This window comes from Bos indicus, chromosome 29, assembly GCF_029378745.1.
Source record: "Bos indicus isolate NIAB-ARS_2022 breed Sahiwal x Tharparkar chromosome 29, NIAB-ARS_B.indTharparkar_mat_pri_1.0, whole genome shotgun sequence".
Taxonomy (NCBI): Eukaryota; Metazoa; Chordata; class Mammalia; order Artiodactyla; family Bovidae; genus Bos; species Bos indicus.
The window spans coordinates 18,157,735-18,176,256 of NC_091788.1; the positions used below are offsets into that span (position 1 = coordinate 18,157,735).

At 43.0% G+C, this 18,522-nt stretch overlaps 1 protein-coding gene across 1 annotated transcript in view; it reads right to left on the bottom strand.

The window, feature by feature from the left end:
• Nucleotides 1-18,522, bottom strand: part of USP35 (ubiquitin specific peptidase 35) — a 64,279-nt gene that overhangs the window by 35,870 nt on the left and 9,887 nt on the right. The window contains exons 4-7 of the mRNA XM_070783006.1: nt 18,201-18,330; nt 17,684-17,785; nt 15,931-16,089; nt 11,133-11,326 (exon numbers count right to left, since the gene is read on the bottom strand). Of these exons, the coding sequence (XP_070639107.1) occupies nt 11,133-11,326; nt 15,931-16,089; nt 17,684-17,785; nt 18,201-18,330 (585 nt within the window). The remainder of the gene's footprint in view (nt 1-11,132; nt 11,327-15,930; nt 16,090-17,683; nt 17,786-18,200; nt 18,331-18,522) is intronic.

Sequence of the window (18,522 nt, forward strand, 5' to 3'; positions counted from 1 at the left end):
TCCCACATGCTATGGGGCAACTAAGCCTACACAGCCCAACTGCTGTGCCCGCATGCTGCAATGAAGACCCAGTGCAACCAAAAATGAAACAAACAAAAGAAAACAAAACCCAGGGGAAGAAGGAGAATCTGATTTCCAGAGTTCCCATATTATTTAACAAATGTCCAAAGCTCCACAATCACAAGGCATACAAAGAAACAGAAAAGTACAGCCCACTCAGAGGAAAAAAAAAAAAATAATTCAACAAAATCTGTCCCTGAAAAAGACTTAACAGCAGATGTATGAGACAAAGGCTTTAAAGCAATGGTCTTCAAGGTGATAACTAAAAGAATGGAGAAAGTCAAGAAAATGATTTGTGGGCAAAATCGAAATATCAATAAAGAGAAAAACTAAAAGAGAAACAAAAAAAGAAGTCCTAGAGCAGAAAAGTACAATAAATGAACTTTAAAACTTAATAGAGGTAAATTTTCAGGTTTAAGCAGGCAGAACAACAACTCAGTGACCTTCAACACAGGACAATGGAATTTTATCAAGGCTGAGGAACAGAAAGAAAAAAGACTGAAGAAGAGAACAGAACCTAAGAGGTCCATGGGACACCATCAGAAGGACCAATATACTGTGGGAGGCCCAGGAGGAGGAGGAGAGAATGAAAAAAGGGCAGAAAGAACATCTGAAACAAATAATGATTGAAAACTCAAATTTGATGAAGACAAAAATGTAAACATCCAAGTTCAACAGAATCCATTGGAAGAATTCAAAGAGACCCACAGTGAGACTGATTATAATCAAACTTTCAAAAGACAAACAGCAAAATCTTGAAGGCAGCAACTGAGAAGCAAATCATCACATACCAGGGATCCTTCATAAGATTATCAGTAGATTTTCTGATCAAAAACTTTGGAGGCCATAAGAAGGTGGACAGATATATTCAAAATGCTCAAAGGACAAAAAAATACTGTCAACCAAAAATCCTAAATCTGGCAAAATTGTTCTTCAAAAGTGAGGAAAAATCAAGACATTTCCAGATAAACAAAAGCTGAAGGAATTCATGGTCGCGAAGACTCAGGCACGACTGAGTGACTTCCCTTTGACTTTTCACTTTCATGCATTGGAGAAGGAAATGGCAACCCACTCCAGTGTTCTTGCCTGGAGAATCCCAGGGACGGGCAATCTGGTGGGCTTCCACCTCTGGGGTCGCACAGAGTCGGACACGACTGAAGTGACTTAGCAGCAGCAGCAGCAGCAGACCTGTCATACAGAAAGGCTCAAAGGAGTCTTACAAGGTGAAAAGAAAACACACAAGTCAGAACCTCAAAGTAACACAGAAAATCTTGGGTCACAAATCAAGCCTCAGTAAAATTAAGAAAGTTAAAATTGTATCAAGCATCTTCTCTGACCACAAGGGTATGAGACTAGATATCAATTACAGGGGAAAAAACTGCAAAAAAACACAAACACATAGAGAGTAAATAATAAATTTATAAGTAACAAAGAGGTTACTGAAGAAATAAGAAGGGAAATCAAAAGATTCCTAGAAACAAATGACAATGAAAACACAACAACACAAAATCTATTGGATGCAGCAAAAGCAGTTCTTCTAAGAGAGAAGCTTATAGCAATACAATTCTACTTCAACAAACAAGAAAAACACTGAATGGACAACCTAACTCTACACCTAAAGCAGCTGGAAAAGGAAGAACAAAAAACCTGCAAAGTTAGAAGGAAATAAATCATGAAGATCAGAGCAGAAATAACTGAAAAATAAGGAAACAATAGAAAAGGCTAATAAAACTAAAAGCTGGTTCTTTGAGAAGATAAAATTGACAAACCATTAGCCAGATTCATCAAGAAAAAAAAAGGGAGAAAAATCAAATCAACAAAATTAGGAATGAAAAAGGAGAGGTTACAACAATGCTGAAATACAAAAGATCATAAGAGACTATTATGAACAGGTGTATGCTAATAAAATGGACAACCTAAAGGAAATGGACAGATTCTTTGAAAAGTTCAACCTTCCAAGACTGAACCAAGAAGAAACAGAAATTATGAACAAGCCAATTACAAGCACTGAAATTAAAACTGTGATCAAAAATCTTCCAAAAAACAAAACCCTAGTGCTGGATGGCTTCACAGGTGAATTCTATGAAACATTTAGAGAAGAGTTAATGTCTATTATCCTTCTGAAACTCTTCCAAAAAATTGCAGAGGAAGGAACACTTTCAAACTCATTCTATGAGGCCACAATCACCCTGATACCAAAACCAGACAAAGATATTACAAAAAAAGAAAATTACAGGCCAATATCACTAATGAACATAGATGCAAAAACTGCAATAATAATTCTAGCAAACAATTCAACAACACATTAAAAAGCTCATACACCATGATCAAGTTGGGATGCAAGGATTCTTCAATACACACGAATCAATCAATCTGATACACCATATTAACAAACTGAAAGATAAAACCATATGACTATCCCAATAGATGAAGAAAAAGCTTTCAATAAAATTCATCACCCATTTATGATTTAAAAAAACTCTTCAAAAAATGGGCATAGAAGGAACCTACCTTAACATAATAAAGGCCATATACAACAAACCCACAGCAAACATTCTCAAAGGTGAAAAGCTGAAAGCATTCCCTCTAAGATCAGAAACAAGACAAGGGTACCCTCTCACCACTATTATTCAACATAGTTTTGGAAGTCCTAGCTACAATAATCAGAGAAGAGAAAGAAATAAAAGGAATCTAGACCGGAAAGGAAGAAGTAAAACTCTCACTGTTTGCAGATGACATGATACTGTACATAGAAAACCATAAAGATACTATCAGAAAACTACTAGAACTAATCAGTGAATTTAGTAAAGTCACAGGATACAAAATCAATACACAGAAATCACTTGCATTCCCGTATACTAACAATGAAAAATCAGAAAGAGAAATTAAGGAATCAGTGCAATTTACCACTGCAACAAAAAGAATGAAATACCTAGAAATAAACCTACCTAAGGAAACAAAAGAGCTGTATGCAGAAAACTTTAAGACACTGATGAAAGAAATCAGAGATGACATAAACAGATGGAGGGATATATTCCATGTTTCTGGGTGGGAAGAATCAATATTGTGAAAATGACTGTACTACCAAAAGCAATCTACAGATTCAATGCAATCCCTATCAAACTACCAAAGGCATTTTTCACAGAGCTAGAACAAAAAGTTTCACAATTCATATGGAGACACAAAAGACCCCAAAGAGCCAAAGAAATCTTGAGGAAAAAGAATGGAGCTGGGAGGAATCAACTTACCTGATTTTAGACTATACTGCAAAGCTACAGTCATCAAGACAGTATGGTACTGGTACAAAAACAGAAGTACACACCAGTGGAACAAAACAGAAAGCCCAGCGATAAATCCATGCACCTATGGACACCTTATCTTTAACAAAGGAAGCAAGAATATACAATGGGAAAAAGAGCTCTTCAATAAATGGTGCTGGAAGAATTGGAGAACTATGTGTAAAAGAATGAAATTAGAACACTTCTAACACCAAACAAAGATAAACTTGATATGGATTAAAGACCTAAATGTAAGACCAGAATCTATAAAATTCTTAGAAGAAAACACAGGCAGAACACTGTATAACATAAATCATAGCAAGATCCTTTAAGACCCGCCTCCTAGAAAAATGGAAATAAAAACAAAAATAAATAAGTGGGACCTAATTAAACTTAAAAGTTTTTGCACACCAAATGTAACTATAAATAAGGTGAAAAGACAACCCTCAGAATGGGAGAAAATAATAGCAAATGAAGCAACTGACAAAGGATTAATTTCCAAAATATACAAGGAGCTCATACAATTCAATACCACAAAAACAAACAACCCAATCAAAAAGTGGGCAAAAGACTTAAATAGACATTTCTCCAAAGACATATGGATGTCTAATAAACAGATGAAGAGATGCTCAACATCACTCATTATTAAAGAAATGCAAATCAAAACTACAATGAGATACACCTGTCAGAATGGCCATTATCAAGAAATCCACAAACAATAAGTGCTGGAGAGGGTGTGGAGGAGAAAAAGGAGCCCTATTGCACTGCTGGTGGGAATTTAAATGGATACAGCCACTATGGAAGACAGTAGGGAGATTCCTTAAAAATCTAGGTATAAAACCACCATAGGACACAGCAATACCACTTCTAGGCATATACCCTGAAGAAACCAAAACTGAAAAACACATATTCCCCAATGTTCATTGCAGCACTATTTACAATAGCTAGGACATGGAAGCAATCTAGATGTCCATCGACAGATGAATGGATAAAGAAGCTGGGGTACATATATACAATGGAATACTACTCAGCCATAAAACAGAACACATCTGAGTTAATTCTAAAGAGGTGGATGGACCTAGAGCCTATTATACAGAATGAAGTAAGTCAGAAAGAGAAAAAATAAATATCATACATTAACAAATATATATAGAATCTAGAAAGATGGTACTGATGAACTTATTCGCAGAACAGCAGTGAAAACACAGATATAGAGAACAGATTTATGGACAGTTCAGTTCAGTCCAGTCGCTCAGTCGTGTCCGACTCTTTGTGACCCCATGAATCGCAGCACACCAGGCCTCCCTGTCCATCACCAACTCCCGGAGTTCACTCAGACTCACGTCCATCGAGTCAGTGATGCCATCCAGCCATCTCATCCTGTCGTCCCCTTCTCCTCCTGCCCCCAATCCCTTCCAGCATCAGAGTCTTTTCCAATGAGTCAGCTCTTCGCATGAGGTGGCCAAAGTACTGGAGTTTCAGCTTTAGCATCATTCCTTCCAAAGAAATCCCAGGGCTGATCTCCTTCAGAATGGACTGGTTGGATCTCCTTGCAGTCCAAGGGACTCTCAAGAGTCTTCTCCAACACCACACTTCAAAAGCATCAATTCTTCGGCGCTCAGCTTTCTTCACAGTCCAACTCTCACATCCATACATGACCACTGGAAAAACCATAGCTTTGACTAGACCGACCTTTGTTGGCAAAGTAATGTCTCTGCTTTTGAATATGCGATCTAGGTTGGTCATAACTTTCCTTCCAAGGAGTAAGCGTCTTTTAATTTCATGGCTGCAGTTACCATCTGCAGTGATTTTGGAGCCCAAAAAAATAAAGTCTGACACTGTTTCCCCATCTATTTCCCATGAAGTGATGGGACCGGATGCCATGACAAGGATGAGGGAAAGGACGGAGAGGGTGAGATGAAAGGAGAGAGTAGCATGGAAGCATATACACTAACATATGTAACCAGACAGCCAATTGGAACTTGCTGTATGACTCGGGGCACTCAAACTGGGGCTCTATAATAACCTAGAGGGGTAGGAATGGGCGGGAGGTGGGAGGGAGATTCAAGAGGGAGGGGACATATGTACACCTGTGGTTAATTCATGTTGATGTATGACAGAAATCAAACCAATATTATAAAGCAATCATCACTCAACTAAAAATAAATAAATTTTTAAAAGTCACATAGAAAAATACAGATCTCAACAAAGGTAAATACGTGAATGATTATATGTAAAGAAAAAAGACAATTATTGATGCAATAGCTAGTATTACTATAACTTTGATTTGAAATTCAAAACTCTTCCACATAATTCAGGGGACTAATGCATCTAAAAGAATTACTTGCTTATGTTTTAGGGCACATGATTATAAAGATGTAATTCTGTGATATCAACAACCAAGGTGAGGTGGGATAGAGCTGTGAAGGAGCAGAGTTTTTGTATGTTATTAAAGTAGTAGCAGTGTTAGTCGCTCAGTTGTGTCCAACTCTTTAAGACCCCATGGACTGTAGCCCCCCAAGCGCCTCTGTCCATGGGATTCTCCAGATAAGAATACTGGAGTGGGTTGCCATTCTCTTCTCCAAGGGATCTTCCCAAACTGGGGACTGAACCAAAAAAAAAAAATCAACTCAACACAAAAGAAAACAGGAATGCAAGAAATGCAGGATACAAAAGCTAGAGGGTTTATGGGAAATAAACAGCCCAATGGCAGAAGTCAGTTCCCTTCTAGAAAAATGGTACTGATGAACCTGTTTGCAGGGCAGGAAAAGAGACACAGACGTAGAGAATGAGCGTGTGGACACAGTGGGGGAAGGACAGGATGGGATGCATTAAGAGAGTAGCATTGAGACAGATACACCACCATGTGTAACACAGATAGTGGAAAGCTGCTGTGCAGCACACAGAGCTCAGCTCTGTGCTCTGTGATGGCCTGGAAGGCAGGGACGTGGGACGGAGGCTCAAGAGAGAGGCTCACACTGTTGTACAGCAGAAACACAACATTGTAAAGCAGTTATCCTCCAATCAAAAAATAAATTTTAAAAACTCTATAAAAGCTTTTAATAAAAGCAAATGTATTAAACTCTGTCACCAGAAGAGACTGGCAGTGGCAGAATGGATAAAAATACATCCAATTTTGATACTGTCTATAAGAGACTCATTTGAGATACGAAGACACAAGGAAGTTGAAAGTGAAAGGATGGGAAACTAAATGCCACACAAATAATAACCAAGAGAGAACAGAAGTGGCTGTACTAATGTAAAACAAAACAGACTTTAAGTCAAGAAAGGTAGTAAGAGACAAAAGGGACGTTATATATTAATAAAAGGCTCAATACAGCAAAAAGACATAACAATTACAAACATTTACACCCCTAATTACAAGCAATCATGCAAAAGTTAACAAAATTGAAAAGAGAAATAGACAATTCTACATTAACAGTTGGGGACCTCATGACCCCACTCACAATAACAAACAGAACAACCAGACAGAAGATAAACAGAGAAACTGGGAAACTTAACACATATTAAAGAAACATTCCACCCAACAACAACAACATACACATTTTTCTCAAGTGCACAGGGACCTTTGTCCAGAAGAGACTGTAAGTTAAGCTACAAATTAAGTCTCAATAGATCTAAAAGATAGATCTCATACAAAGTATCTTCTCTGACTACCACAAGATAAACTTAGAATTCAGTAAGAGAGAAAACTGGAAAATTCACAAAATTGTTGAAACTAAACAACACACTTGTAAACAACCAATGGATCAAAGAAGAAATCACAAGGGGAAGTTAGAAAATACTTCAGTTCAGTTCAGTTCAGTCGCTCAGTCGTGTCTGACTCTTTGCGACCCCATGAATCGTAGCATGCCAGGCCTCCCTGTCCATCCCCAACTCCCGGAGTTCATCCAAACTCATGTGCATCGAGTCGGTGATGCCATCCAGCCATCTCATCCTCTGTCATCCCCTTCTCCTCCTGCCCCTGATCCCAATACTTAGATATGAACAAAAACAAAAACACAACATACCAAAGCTTATGTGACACAGCAAAAGTGGTGCTCCTAAGGAGGAAATTTATAACTAAAAATGCTTATATTAAAAGACAAGAAAGAAGGCTTAATCTCCAAAATATACAAATAGGTCATACGATTCAACAACAACAACAAAAACCCAATTGAAAAATTGGCAGAAGACCTGAATAGACATTTCTCCAAGGAAGACATACAGATGGCCAGTAGGCGCATGAGAAGATGCTCAACATCACTAAACTATCAGAGAAATGCAAGTCAAAACTACAATTCACCTCACACCGGTCAGAAAAGTCATTAAAAAGTCTACAAATAACAAATGCTGGAGGAGGCAGTGGAAACCTTTCTACACTGTTGGTGGGAATGTAAGTTGGTACAGCCACTAAGGAAAACAGCACGAAGGCTTCTCAGAAAACTAAAAACAGAATTACCATATGATCCGGCAATCTCACACCCAGGCACACACCTGACAAATTACAATCCAAAGAGATACATGCACCCCCGTGTTCAAAGCAGCACTATTCACGAGAGCCAAGACATGGAGACAACCTTCAGTACCCAATGACGCATGAACAGATAAAGAAAATGCAGTATGCATATATGCAATGGACTACTATGCAGGCACAAGAAATAAGGAATCTTACCATTTACAACAATTAGACAAACCTTGAGGACATTACACTAAGTAAAATAAGTCAGACAGAAAAAGACAAACTATATCATCTCAATTATATGTGGAATCAACACAGATCGATGGTTGCCAGAGATGGGGATTGGGTATGGGTGAAATAGATGAAGGTTGTCAAAGGATAACAAAGTTTCAGTTGCAAAAAAAAGTCCTGAGAATGTAATGTAATGTACAGCATAGTTCCTATATTTAGTAATACTGTATCGAATATGAAAGTCGCTAAGAGAATAAATCTTTAAATTTCTTATCAGAACAAAAAAATGTGTAACTATGTGTGGTTATGGATGTTAAGTAGACTTATTATGGTGATCATTTCATAATATAGACATATGGTTGACCCTTGAACAATGCAGAGGTTAGGGGCACCAACTCCCATGCTGTCAAAAATCCATGCATAACTTTTGACTCCCCCAAAACATAACTGCTAATAGCCTACTGTCAACTAGAAGCCTTAACAATAACATAAGCAGTTAACATACACTTTTCATGTTATTTATATATCAACAGATTTTTCATATATTCATAACATACCTTCTAGGCTACAAGGTTTGCCTTCAATTTTTTCTCAAATTGTCACAAATCTCCAAAAATTTTCCCAACATATTTATGAGAAAAAAAATCCACATGTAAGTGGCCCCATGCAATTCAAACCTATGCTGTTCAAGGGCCAACTAATGGTATACCGAATCATTACACAATACACTTGAAATTAATGTCATGTGATATGTCAATTATATCTCAATAAAAGTAAATTTTTTAAAAAGCAACCTCTTTCAACAACTGAAAAAAAAAAAAAAAAAAAGACTATCCACTCCACAGAGAATCTTTAAAAATGGTACAAATGAACTTATTTACAAAGTAGAAAAAGTCACAGATGTAAAACAAACAAACACACACTAGTCATGGTTATCAGTTACCAGGGGGAAAAGGAGGGGGGGAGAGATAAAGTGGGCTATGGGGATTGACATAGGCACACTACTGTATACAAAATAGATAACTAATAAGGACCTACTGTATAGAACTGGGAACTCTACTCAATATTCTGCAGTGGCCTATATAGAATCTAAAAAAAGAGTGGATATATGTCTATGTATAACTGATTCACTTTGCTAAACAGCAAAAACTAACAGAATACTGTAAATCAACTATATTCCAATAAATTTTTTTTTAAAAAAAAGATTATCCACAGAGTAAAAAGACAACCCTAGAAGGCTCTGGGAAAAAATATTTGCAAATCATGTATGTGATAAGGGATTAATATTCAGAACATACAAAAAAACTCCTAAACCTCAACAAAAACAACCTGATTCAAAAATAGGCAATGGATTTAAATTGACATTTTGCTGAAGAATAGACACAAATGGCCAATAAGCACATAAAAAGATTCACTAATCATTACAGAAATGGCAAATTAAAAACCATAGTGACATACCACCTCACACCCATTTGTTATTGTTGTTGTTTACTAGCTAAGTCCCGTCTGACTCTTTTGCAACCCTATAGCCTGTCAGGATCCTCTGTCCATGGGATTTCCCAGGCAAGAATATTGGAGTGGGTTGCCATTTCCTTCTCCAGGGATCAAACTCGCATCTCCTGCACTGGTAGGAGGGTTCTTTCCCACTGAGCCTCCAGGGAAACCCTTACACCTATTAGGATGACTTATTAAAAAAACAAACAACAAAAAACCAGACATGTTGGAAAGATATAGAGAAATCTACACCTTTATGTACTGTTTGTAGGAATGTAAACTGGTGCTGTCACTGCGGAGAACAAGACAGAGGTTCCTCAAAAAGTCTAAAAAACAGAATTACCAAATGACGCAGTAATTCCACTTCGGGGTATGTATCTGAAAGAATCATAAGCAGGGTCTCTAAGAGACACTTGTGCCCCCATGTTCATAACAGGTAAAACACAGATGCAATCATACGTCTATCATTTTACCAATGAACATTACCAAAATGTGGTTTATACACACGATGGAATATTGCCCAGCCCTTAAAGGAAAGAAATTCTGCGATACGCTACAATATGGATGAATCGCGAAGTGAAATAAGCCAAAAAGACAAGTACCATATATGAGGTACTTAAAGCAGAGACAACAATCACAGAAAGTATAATGGTGATTACCAGAGGCTGTGGGGAAGGGAGAATGGGAATATGGGGAGTTATTACTTAATAGGCATAGAGCTTCAGATTTACAACAGGAAAAGAGTTAAAGGGATGGATGGTAGTGACGGCTGCACAACAATTGTGAATACAATCTGACACCACTGAACTGTATACTTAAAAATGGTTAATATGGTAAATTTTATGTTATGCACATTTTTAAACACACACACACAAAAGGAAAATCAGTGGTTGGCAATCTGCCTGCCAACGCAGGGGACATGGGTTCGATCCCTGGTCTGGGTACGAAGACCCACACGCCTCGGGACAACCAAGCCCATGTGCCACAACTTCTGAACCCGAGCACCTGGAGCCCGTGCTCCGCAGCAAGAGAAACCAGCGCAGCAAGAAGCCTGCGCACCACAACCACAGTGGCTCCCGCTCACCCCAACTAGGGGAAGCCGGCAAGAAGCAATGAAGAGCCAGTGCAGCCATAAATTTTTTTAAAAAAAAGGAAAATAGGGAGGAAAGTATGTCTGCTTCTGTGGCCGAAACCTTGATTGATCTTTAAGCAAGTCATCAGTTGAATAGGTACCCACTGACGACAACAATTTTGTTTCACTAATGCCAAGGAAGGTGGAAGTTCTACTGTGGAAGACACTGTCCACCCTCTCAGACCTAGGAGGAAAGTCAGTGTGTCGACCAACGCAGCAGACCCACTTCCTGCTGCAGCCTGGCCCCCAAATCCCCATCTCAAGTTCCCATCAAGTCTTGACCTATTGCCTAGACAATGGCCTGCAGCCCTCTGGGAGCTCTCACCTGCCCTTCACTTACCCAGAGACCTCAGGGAACTGTGCCCATGATACAGAGCAGGAGCCCCCCATCCCCACCCCCATCCCCACCGCCACACACTGGGAAGCCCAGCAGACAGAGGCACAGGCAGACAAGACATATAAAAACAGCACCTACTCGGAAGCCATGAACAAGGCCTGAAGGATGCTGTTCACGTAGCACGTGTTGCCCAGGTTGATTAAACCAATCTTGCCCGTGTCTGACTTGGCCATGAGCCGGGGATAAAAGCCGGCCAACTCACTCTTCTGCGAGGTCCAGGCGTCCTGCCCCAGCAGCTGCTTGATTCGGTCCTCATTGGGAACATGGAGGTCCTGAGTGAGGAACAAGCCAGAGGGTCACTGAGCACCAGGGTTAGCTCTAAGAATACCACCTCCTCCAGGAAACCCTGGAGTACAGCCTACTACACACGGGTCAAGCATACCACCCAAAAAATGTCACAGAGATGTGTGTGAACTGTCCCCTGCTTTCAAACATACTCTAGGTTTTCGTCTTGACATGTGGGCCTTCGAGATGATCTTTCATGCCACAACTGCCTTTAGAAAGGGGTAAAATCTTCACTATGTAGATGAAAAAACCAAGACCCAGATAAAGGATTTTCTTAAGAGGCAGTAAATGAAGACTCTACTATATGTTAAGATGAGTCCAGGATGTGACACGCTTTAAGCAATGACAACACTGGCCCCCTGGCCCAATCCAGCCGTGCTGAGATCTCAACCCTGGTCCTGACTCCTATCCTCACAGCTCTCTGGCTGTGGTCAGTAAGCCAGCCTGACTCAGTCAGCTAACCTCCCTGGACCTCAGTTTGCTCATCTGTCAAATGAGGACACTCCTACTCGTATGTCAGTTCAGCACGCTATACTTTCATGGGGCCTGCTCCTATTTATACCTTCTTCACGTTAAAGTTCGCACAGTCAGCTTTTTCAAATTAGTCAACACCACACACACACAGCCCTGGGAACTTGATCCCACAGTCAGGACGGTGGGAGGATCCTGGGGGTCTGAGGTATGAGTCCTTGGTCACAGGGGCAGGGGTTGGCACACTTTACCATTCATTACCCTTTTCACACTGGAGAGCCGCACTGAAGAGAGTATAACCAAAGCACTGGCTCTAAGGAGGACACAGTCTAAAGAAAGACACCCTAGCATAATAATGCAATATTATTCACTAGAGTTAAGTGATATTCATGACAGTTCCTCTAGCCCCGTTCTTATTTCCAGATCTTAGCACAGTTCCTAGATTTGTCTAAGGTTCCTGAGCTTCAAACTAGCTCAGCACTGAAAGCCCTCATCAGTGCAAAAGGCAGGGCTCAAGCAGTGGCAGTGGTTTAATACATTTGCTCACTCATTTCCCACGACTATTTATCAGATAATTTATCAGATTAGTCAGTCACCTCCCACAGATAGTAAAAATATAGGAGGTGCCTGAGGTAAGAAGCTAGACATGTGTGCTTAGCCGTGTCCAACTCTTTACGACCACATGGACTGTAGCCAGCCAGCCCCCTCTGTTCATGGAATTTTCCAGGCAAGAATACTGGAGTGGGCTGCCATTTCCTCCTCCAGGGGATTTTCCTGACCCAGGGATCGAACCCACGTCTCTTGCATCTGCTGCACTGGCAGGCAGATTCTTTACCAGCTGAGCCACCAGAGAAACCCAAAGAAAAGAAGCTAAGGGCTCAGTAACTTTGTAGTCCCTTCTTTTTTCTTCCTACGATCGCCAATCCAACCCCACCCACACACAACATGAACAAATAGGGACAAAAAGACAGAACCAACACTCTCTGCTCCCCAACACCACAAAATGCAAAAATATCCACACTAGAAAAAAAATCAAATGTCATTTTTCCCAAAGAAGGTAACTTTGTACTCATAGGAGAATAAAGAGAATAAAACAAAAACTTTCAAATAACTTTCAAGCTCCTCCTGTTACTAGAAATCTACATAAAATGTAGCTCCCTCAGCAAGGACCACAGCCCCCAGAGAAACTGCCATAACTTAACACAACTCCCTAAGTGAGAGAACTTTCCAGAATTTATAAAGGTGCCTGTATATAGAGGTCAGGAAGACTCCCTGGAGAAGGAAATGGCAATCCACACCAGTATCCTTGCCTGCAAAATCCCATAGACAGAGGAGATTGGCAGGCCACAGTCAGTGGGGTTGCAGAGAGTCTGACATGACTTAGCAACTAAAAAACAATTCAAAGGATGAATAAAATGTGGAAGAATTTTATAAACAATAAATCCTATTAATACTTGGCAGAGTTGCCTCTCAAACTAGCTTGTACCAAAAGGCAGTCAAAGCCATACAGCAAGTATCACACATCTTCCTAGATCTATATTAGCTAAAATCCAAGGAAGAAAAATATGTTTCTATTAAAACAGATGTTTATAATTATGAAGCATATACTTGAATCTTTGAGATGACATGAGATTTTACAGAAACTGAGCTTGTGTCAGGCTGCTTGGCGTAAGTCCCCTGTTCTGAGGTCAAGTACTTCGGAGGAGACGTTGAGAAGCCCAGATCTGCTGGACCATGCAGTCACTCGGCCCTATTTTCTGCCCATCTTCTCGTCTTGCCTCCCTTCCACCACATGTGACCACCAAACTGGACATGCACGTTCTTGCTCCCACACCTTATCCCCTGGCCTCCTCCTCCCAGTTCCTGTCCCTCAAGGTCTAACTCCTATATCCCCTCTCCAGAAGACTTTCCATAATCTTCTCAAGTGGGGACCCTCACACTATCTACACCTGTCTTATAGAGCTTAACTCCCTACAGCCAATTGCATATGTATTTGCAGACTCACCTCGACCCCCTGGATCAGGCCACAGCCTCCAGTGTGCAAAACCCGGGTCTTCCTCAGCGTGAGCTTCCCCTGGTGCCCAGTTCAGGGCCATGCTCCCTCTTTGTTCACACCTCCATGATACCATACGTCACACCACAGTCCTGTTCATTCACTCATTTATTAGACACACAGATCAAAACGACACGGTCCCTGCCCATCAGAAGCTCACAGGAACAGTCATTTCCAACAAGTTTGAGTCCTGTCTCCTCTGCTCAACCACCTCCAGTGCCAAGGAGCTCATGATCTAATAAGGCAGCTGCTTCTGCTGTTGGTTAGTTCTGACTGTTAAAAAAAAAAAAAACAACTCTCTCATGCTCAACTGGAAGAACTGAGAAAATCCAAGTAAATGACAGGTAAATGTTGTGTTTTCCTACTCTCATTCATGGTGGATTGTTCCCTTGTGTGTTTTGTATTTGGGGATTATAAACTCATCTTTAATAGAATTTTATCTTTGTGGCTTGAAAGTGGTTTCTTTTCTGCTTTTATCAGGCAACCCTTGGGTATTACAAGTTTATGACCACTTTCAGTGTTAGTATCTGAGCTTAAGAGGTCCCATAACTGCAGAAAAAGATATGAACCTGAACCCCTAAAATCAGATGAGAGCAGTCCAGTGATGACAAATTTCTTTTTTCCCAATCCAAGCCGGAGAACTTTCCTTGATGTCTATTTGGGACCATGTGTATTTTTTCTAGAACATCATTTTGCTAATAGTAAAGCCTTTTTTGGGTCCCGAATTACAGGGGCCCCTTGATACTAACTCCCTCCTGGCGGCAGGCCCTAACCTCAACTCCTGTCCCCACCAGCTCATGCCCCGTGGGGGCTGAGGTTGGCCATCTCACCCAACCTCCCTCCCCACCTCATGGCTAAAGAGTATCACCTCTCATTCGCCACTCTGGAATTTTATTTTCTCTTCCTTTTCGGACCCTGTGGATCCTTACTTACTCTCTTGCAAGCTCAGCTATATACTTAAAAAGATGTTTGTTATATTTTAACAAGCATTTCTGGGTGTTTTCCAATGGGACATTTCTCAGGTTACTTATCTGCCGTGTTACAGATATGGAAGTCAGATCAGAGGTCCTAAAAGGATCACCACCTACCTGGACATCCGTCACCCACACTTGAACCTGTCCTCTGTATCATGCAGTGGGAAAGGGCTCGGCAACCCTGGGCCCTGGCTGCATCTCTCACTATCTCCACGACTGTGAATAAAATACCATACCTCTCAGAGTCTCATTTTCCTCACCTATGAAACTGAAACATCAGTACCTGCCTCATAGGTTTCTAGTAAGCAACAGAAGACAGATGTATTAGAAGACACTGCCAAGTGTGACTCTAGCTACAAACACTGGTTATTGTCCTAGCTGTTCAGATGAAGCTGGGTTCAGAAGCCTCTTCTTCCTTGCAGCTTCCACCTCCGACTGGAGGAGATCTGTCCCTCTTCTGCCTCCTCACTGCTCTTGGGCTGATCCTCACAGGTATTTCATAAGCTGCTTAGATCAGAGTTATGGGTAAACACGTCAGTCACCCCACTAGGCTGTGAGCTTCTCACAGGGAGGAGATTTGATCTGCCTCATGCCTGCGTCCGCAGTTCCCAGCCTGGGCCTGGCACAGAGTGTGGCATAAGTCTGCTCCTGGAGCGCTCAGTCTAAGAGCAGACCGACACACAGACAGTGACGCTGTGTGGCAGAAGGATGGACTAGGGCTGTGGAAGCTCAAAGAGGCCATGATCCAGCCAAGGGACAGGGCTGGGGCGGGGGCTCATTCAGAGTCATCAGAGCCTTCAAGAAGGCTTAGGAGGAGGAGCAGGAGCTATCCAGGCAGAACAAGAGAGGAGTTTAAGTTAGAGTGATTGGCACGTACAAAGGCTCAGAACAGTCAAGACAGGAAGAGCCATCTAGGGGAATGAAAGGTGGCTCAGGGTGCCTGAAGCACAGGATGCGCCAGGGGAGATGACGGGAGGCAGTCAAGGGCTAAAGGAGGGACGGCTGCCACCAACCTGCAGCATGGCCTTGAGCAAAGCCCCAACTGGCACCTTTGTCAGAGTGGGGTGCGGGAACAGTGGGGACTGTCGCTCACCTTGATGGCCTCCATGACAGGCTCATACAGATCCGGGAAGCCGGGAAACCGGAACACCATGCAGTGCACCAGCTCCGCCAACTGCTCCAGGCAGCTGGTCCCCGAGTTGGAGTCCTCCTTGACCAGAGACGCCACCATCGGGGGGATGTGAGGGAGGAGCTGGAGAGCAGAGGAGGGTCAGTCAGCACCAGATTCCCCGCCTGAGTTGTGGGGTGGAAATCAATGCTGGAAGCACCCGGAGCTTCTTCAAAGCAGGGAGCTGTGCCCACCTGACCACTGTGCCCCTCACCTGCCTGGGGCTCTAAGCTCTGCAGGCAGCTGACTCTTTACAACACAAATAAAGAGTCTGCCTCACCCTCTTCATCTGTTTAATGGGAAAACAGTTCCCTGCTCACAGCTGAGGGCAGGCCTGAGCCCCAGCTATCGAGTATCAGCCAACCGATCTGCCTGAAGAGCCTGAAGGGCAGAGTGACCCGCGCTACTCTGTCACCCAGGAGTGATGCTGGGGCCACAGTGTGGTCAGCTTGTGGCAGCCCTGACAGAGATGAGTGGCAGCAAATGTTTAACGTGGAAAGCACTTCCTCCCACGGTGACATGTGGCGATTACTCTCCCCATCCTACAGATGAAGACATTAAATGAGACAGCTTATGTAATTTGGCAAGGACTTCACCATTGCTGTCTGAGCCAGGTCTGTATGAACCCAAAGCCCATTTTTTTTTCCTCTGTGCTATAGTGTTAACTTTCAAACCTACAGGGAAGCCACACCATAATGTACCAAGGATGGAAGAGTCAGGGCACAGAAACTGGAAGCAGGGGAGCCCAGGAGAAGGATGAGGGTGGGGGGGAAATATATATATATATATATATATATATATATATATATCAAGTCCCTTGCACGTAACAGGCTATGACAAATGTGACCTCATCTAACCCTGTTCCACCAGCCTAAGGGTTTACCCCCAACCCACGCTCTGAGAGCTAAGTGTCTGGCCCAAGGTCACCACATCTGATCAATGGCAGAGCTGAGACTCAACCCCATGCAACCCCAATCCCTGGTTCGGTGCTCTTCCCACTGCACAAGTCAGGAAGCATTTTTCAGCACTGATCAAGGGCCACAAGAATCCCGGGCCCCTTCTGCAGGGCTGCAGGCTGCTCTTCCCAAGGGAGGGCCCAGAAGGCAGCAGAAAGGGCCCGGAGCTGAGGCCAGGCCTCCTGGGTGCTGATGGACAGCAGGGTTTAGACTGGACTCCTGATGGACTCCTGACCTACACTGGGTCAGACCAACTCAGTGAAACCAACTCAGCTGGAATCTTCCCTGTACCACTCACCAGCAGTGTGCCTGCAACATGCCATCTAATCTCCCTAATCTGCAGTTTCTTCAGTTGAAAAATGGAGAAAATGACAAAAACCTGTCTTGGGGCTACTCTGGGAGTAAAATGAATGAACATGTGTAATGTCTTTAGCACTGTGCCTGCCACACAGCTGGCACCCAAGAAACACTGCTGCCGTTCATTCTAGGCCGGTACTCAGGGCCCAGGGGGAGCGTCACATGCATTCTCTGACCTCAGTTTTCTATCTGTAAAATTGGATCTCAAGTCTCTTCCAGTGCTAACATCCAGGACTGGGAGGTCTTAGCCTTCAAGCTCCAACCCCTTAAGCCCCAACAGAGACAACACGTCTGGCCTCTAGCCAGACCACTGGGGGATGCAGGGCCACCCACCCATCCTCAGGGCAACATGCAGGTGTCCTTACCAGGTGGAAGGCCTCATGGGAGTGCTGGAAGGTCAGGAGCATGTACTTGAGGACGGACAAGGCGGCGCCCCGGACAATGGGATACAGAAGCTTGGAGAAAACCTGGAAAAAAAAACCTGGTCAGGAGTCCCACAGACCTGGGCCACCCAGGGCCAAGTGTAGCCACAGGCCTGAAAGGGGGCCAGAGACACCGGAGTCAAAGCAGCAGACCCATGAGGGAGCCAGAACACAGAGGTGCTCACAGACTTGGGTGGATGGACAGCTGGTGAAATGGACAGCAAGACGGTCAGATATCTGATGGATGGATGCACCAAAAGTGACAGATGCACACACTTGAATGAAGAGTCAGAGGAATGAATGGGGGAAACCTGAGGCCCAGAGGAAAGCAGTGAATTGTCCCAGGTCACAGTGAGCTTGGGTGGGAGCCTCAGTGCTCTGCCTCCCAGACCTGCACTGCCCCTGGCAAGAGACTAGCGGGAAAGGCCAGAGGCCAGGGCTAGGACAGGGGCCCACCAACCTTCTCAATTTTGGCGAGTGAAACCTCGATCAAGATGCTGAACTTCTTAACAGCGGCCAGACCCTTCAGCAGTGCAATGATCCACTTGTCAATATTCTTCCCCAGGGGCCAGGACACCCAGTCGATCATCCTGGTGAGGGGAGTGACAGCGACACAAGGACCGGGGAGTCCCAAATGCCTGGGAGCGGGCAGCCCAGGGACCAGCCATACTGACCTGAGATCCCCCCACACTGACTCACACCTACACAGGGCAGCCCTGGGATCTGGGGGATGAACAGGACACCCTGGGGACTATAAACAAGCCAAGCACAGGCACCCGGCA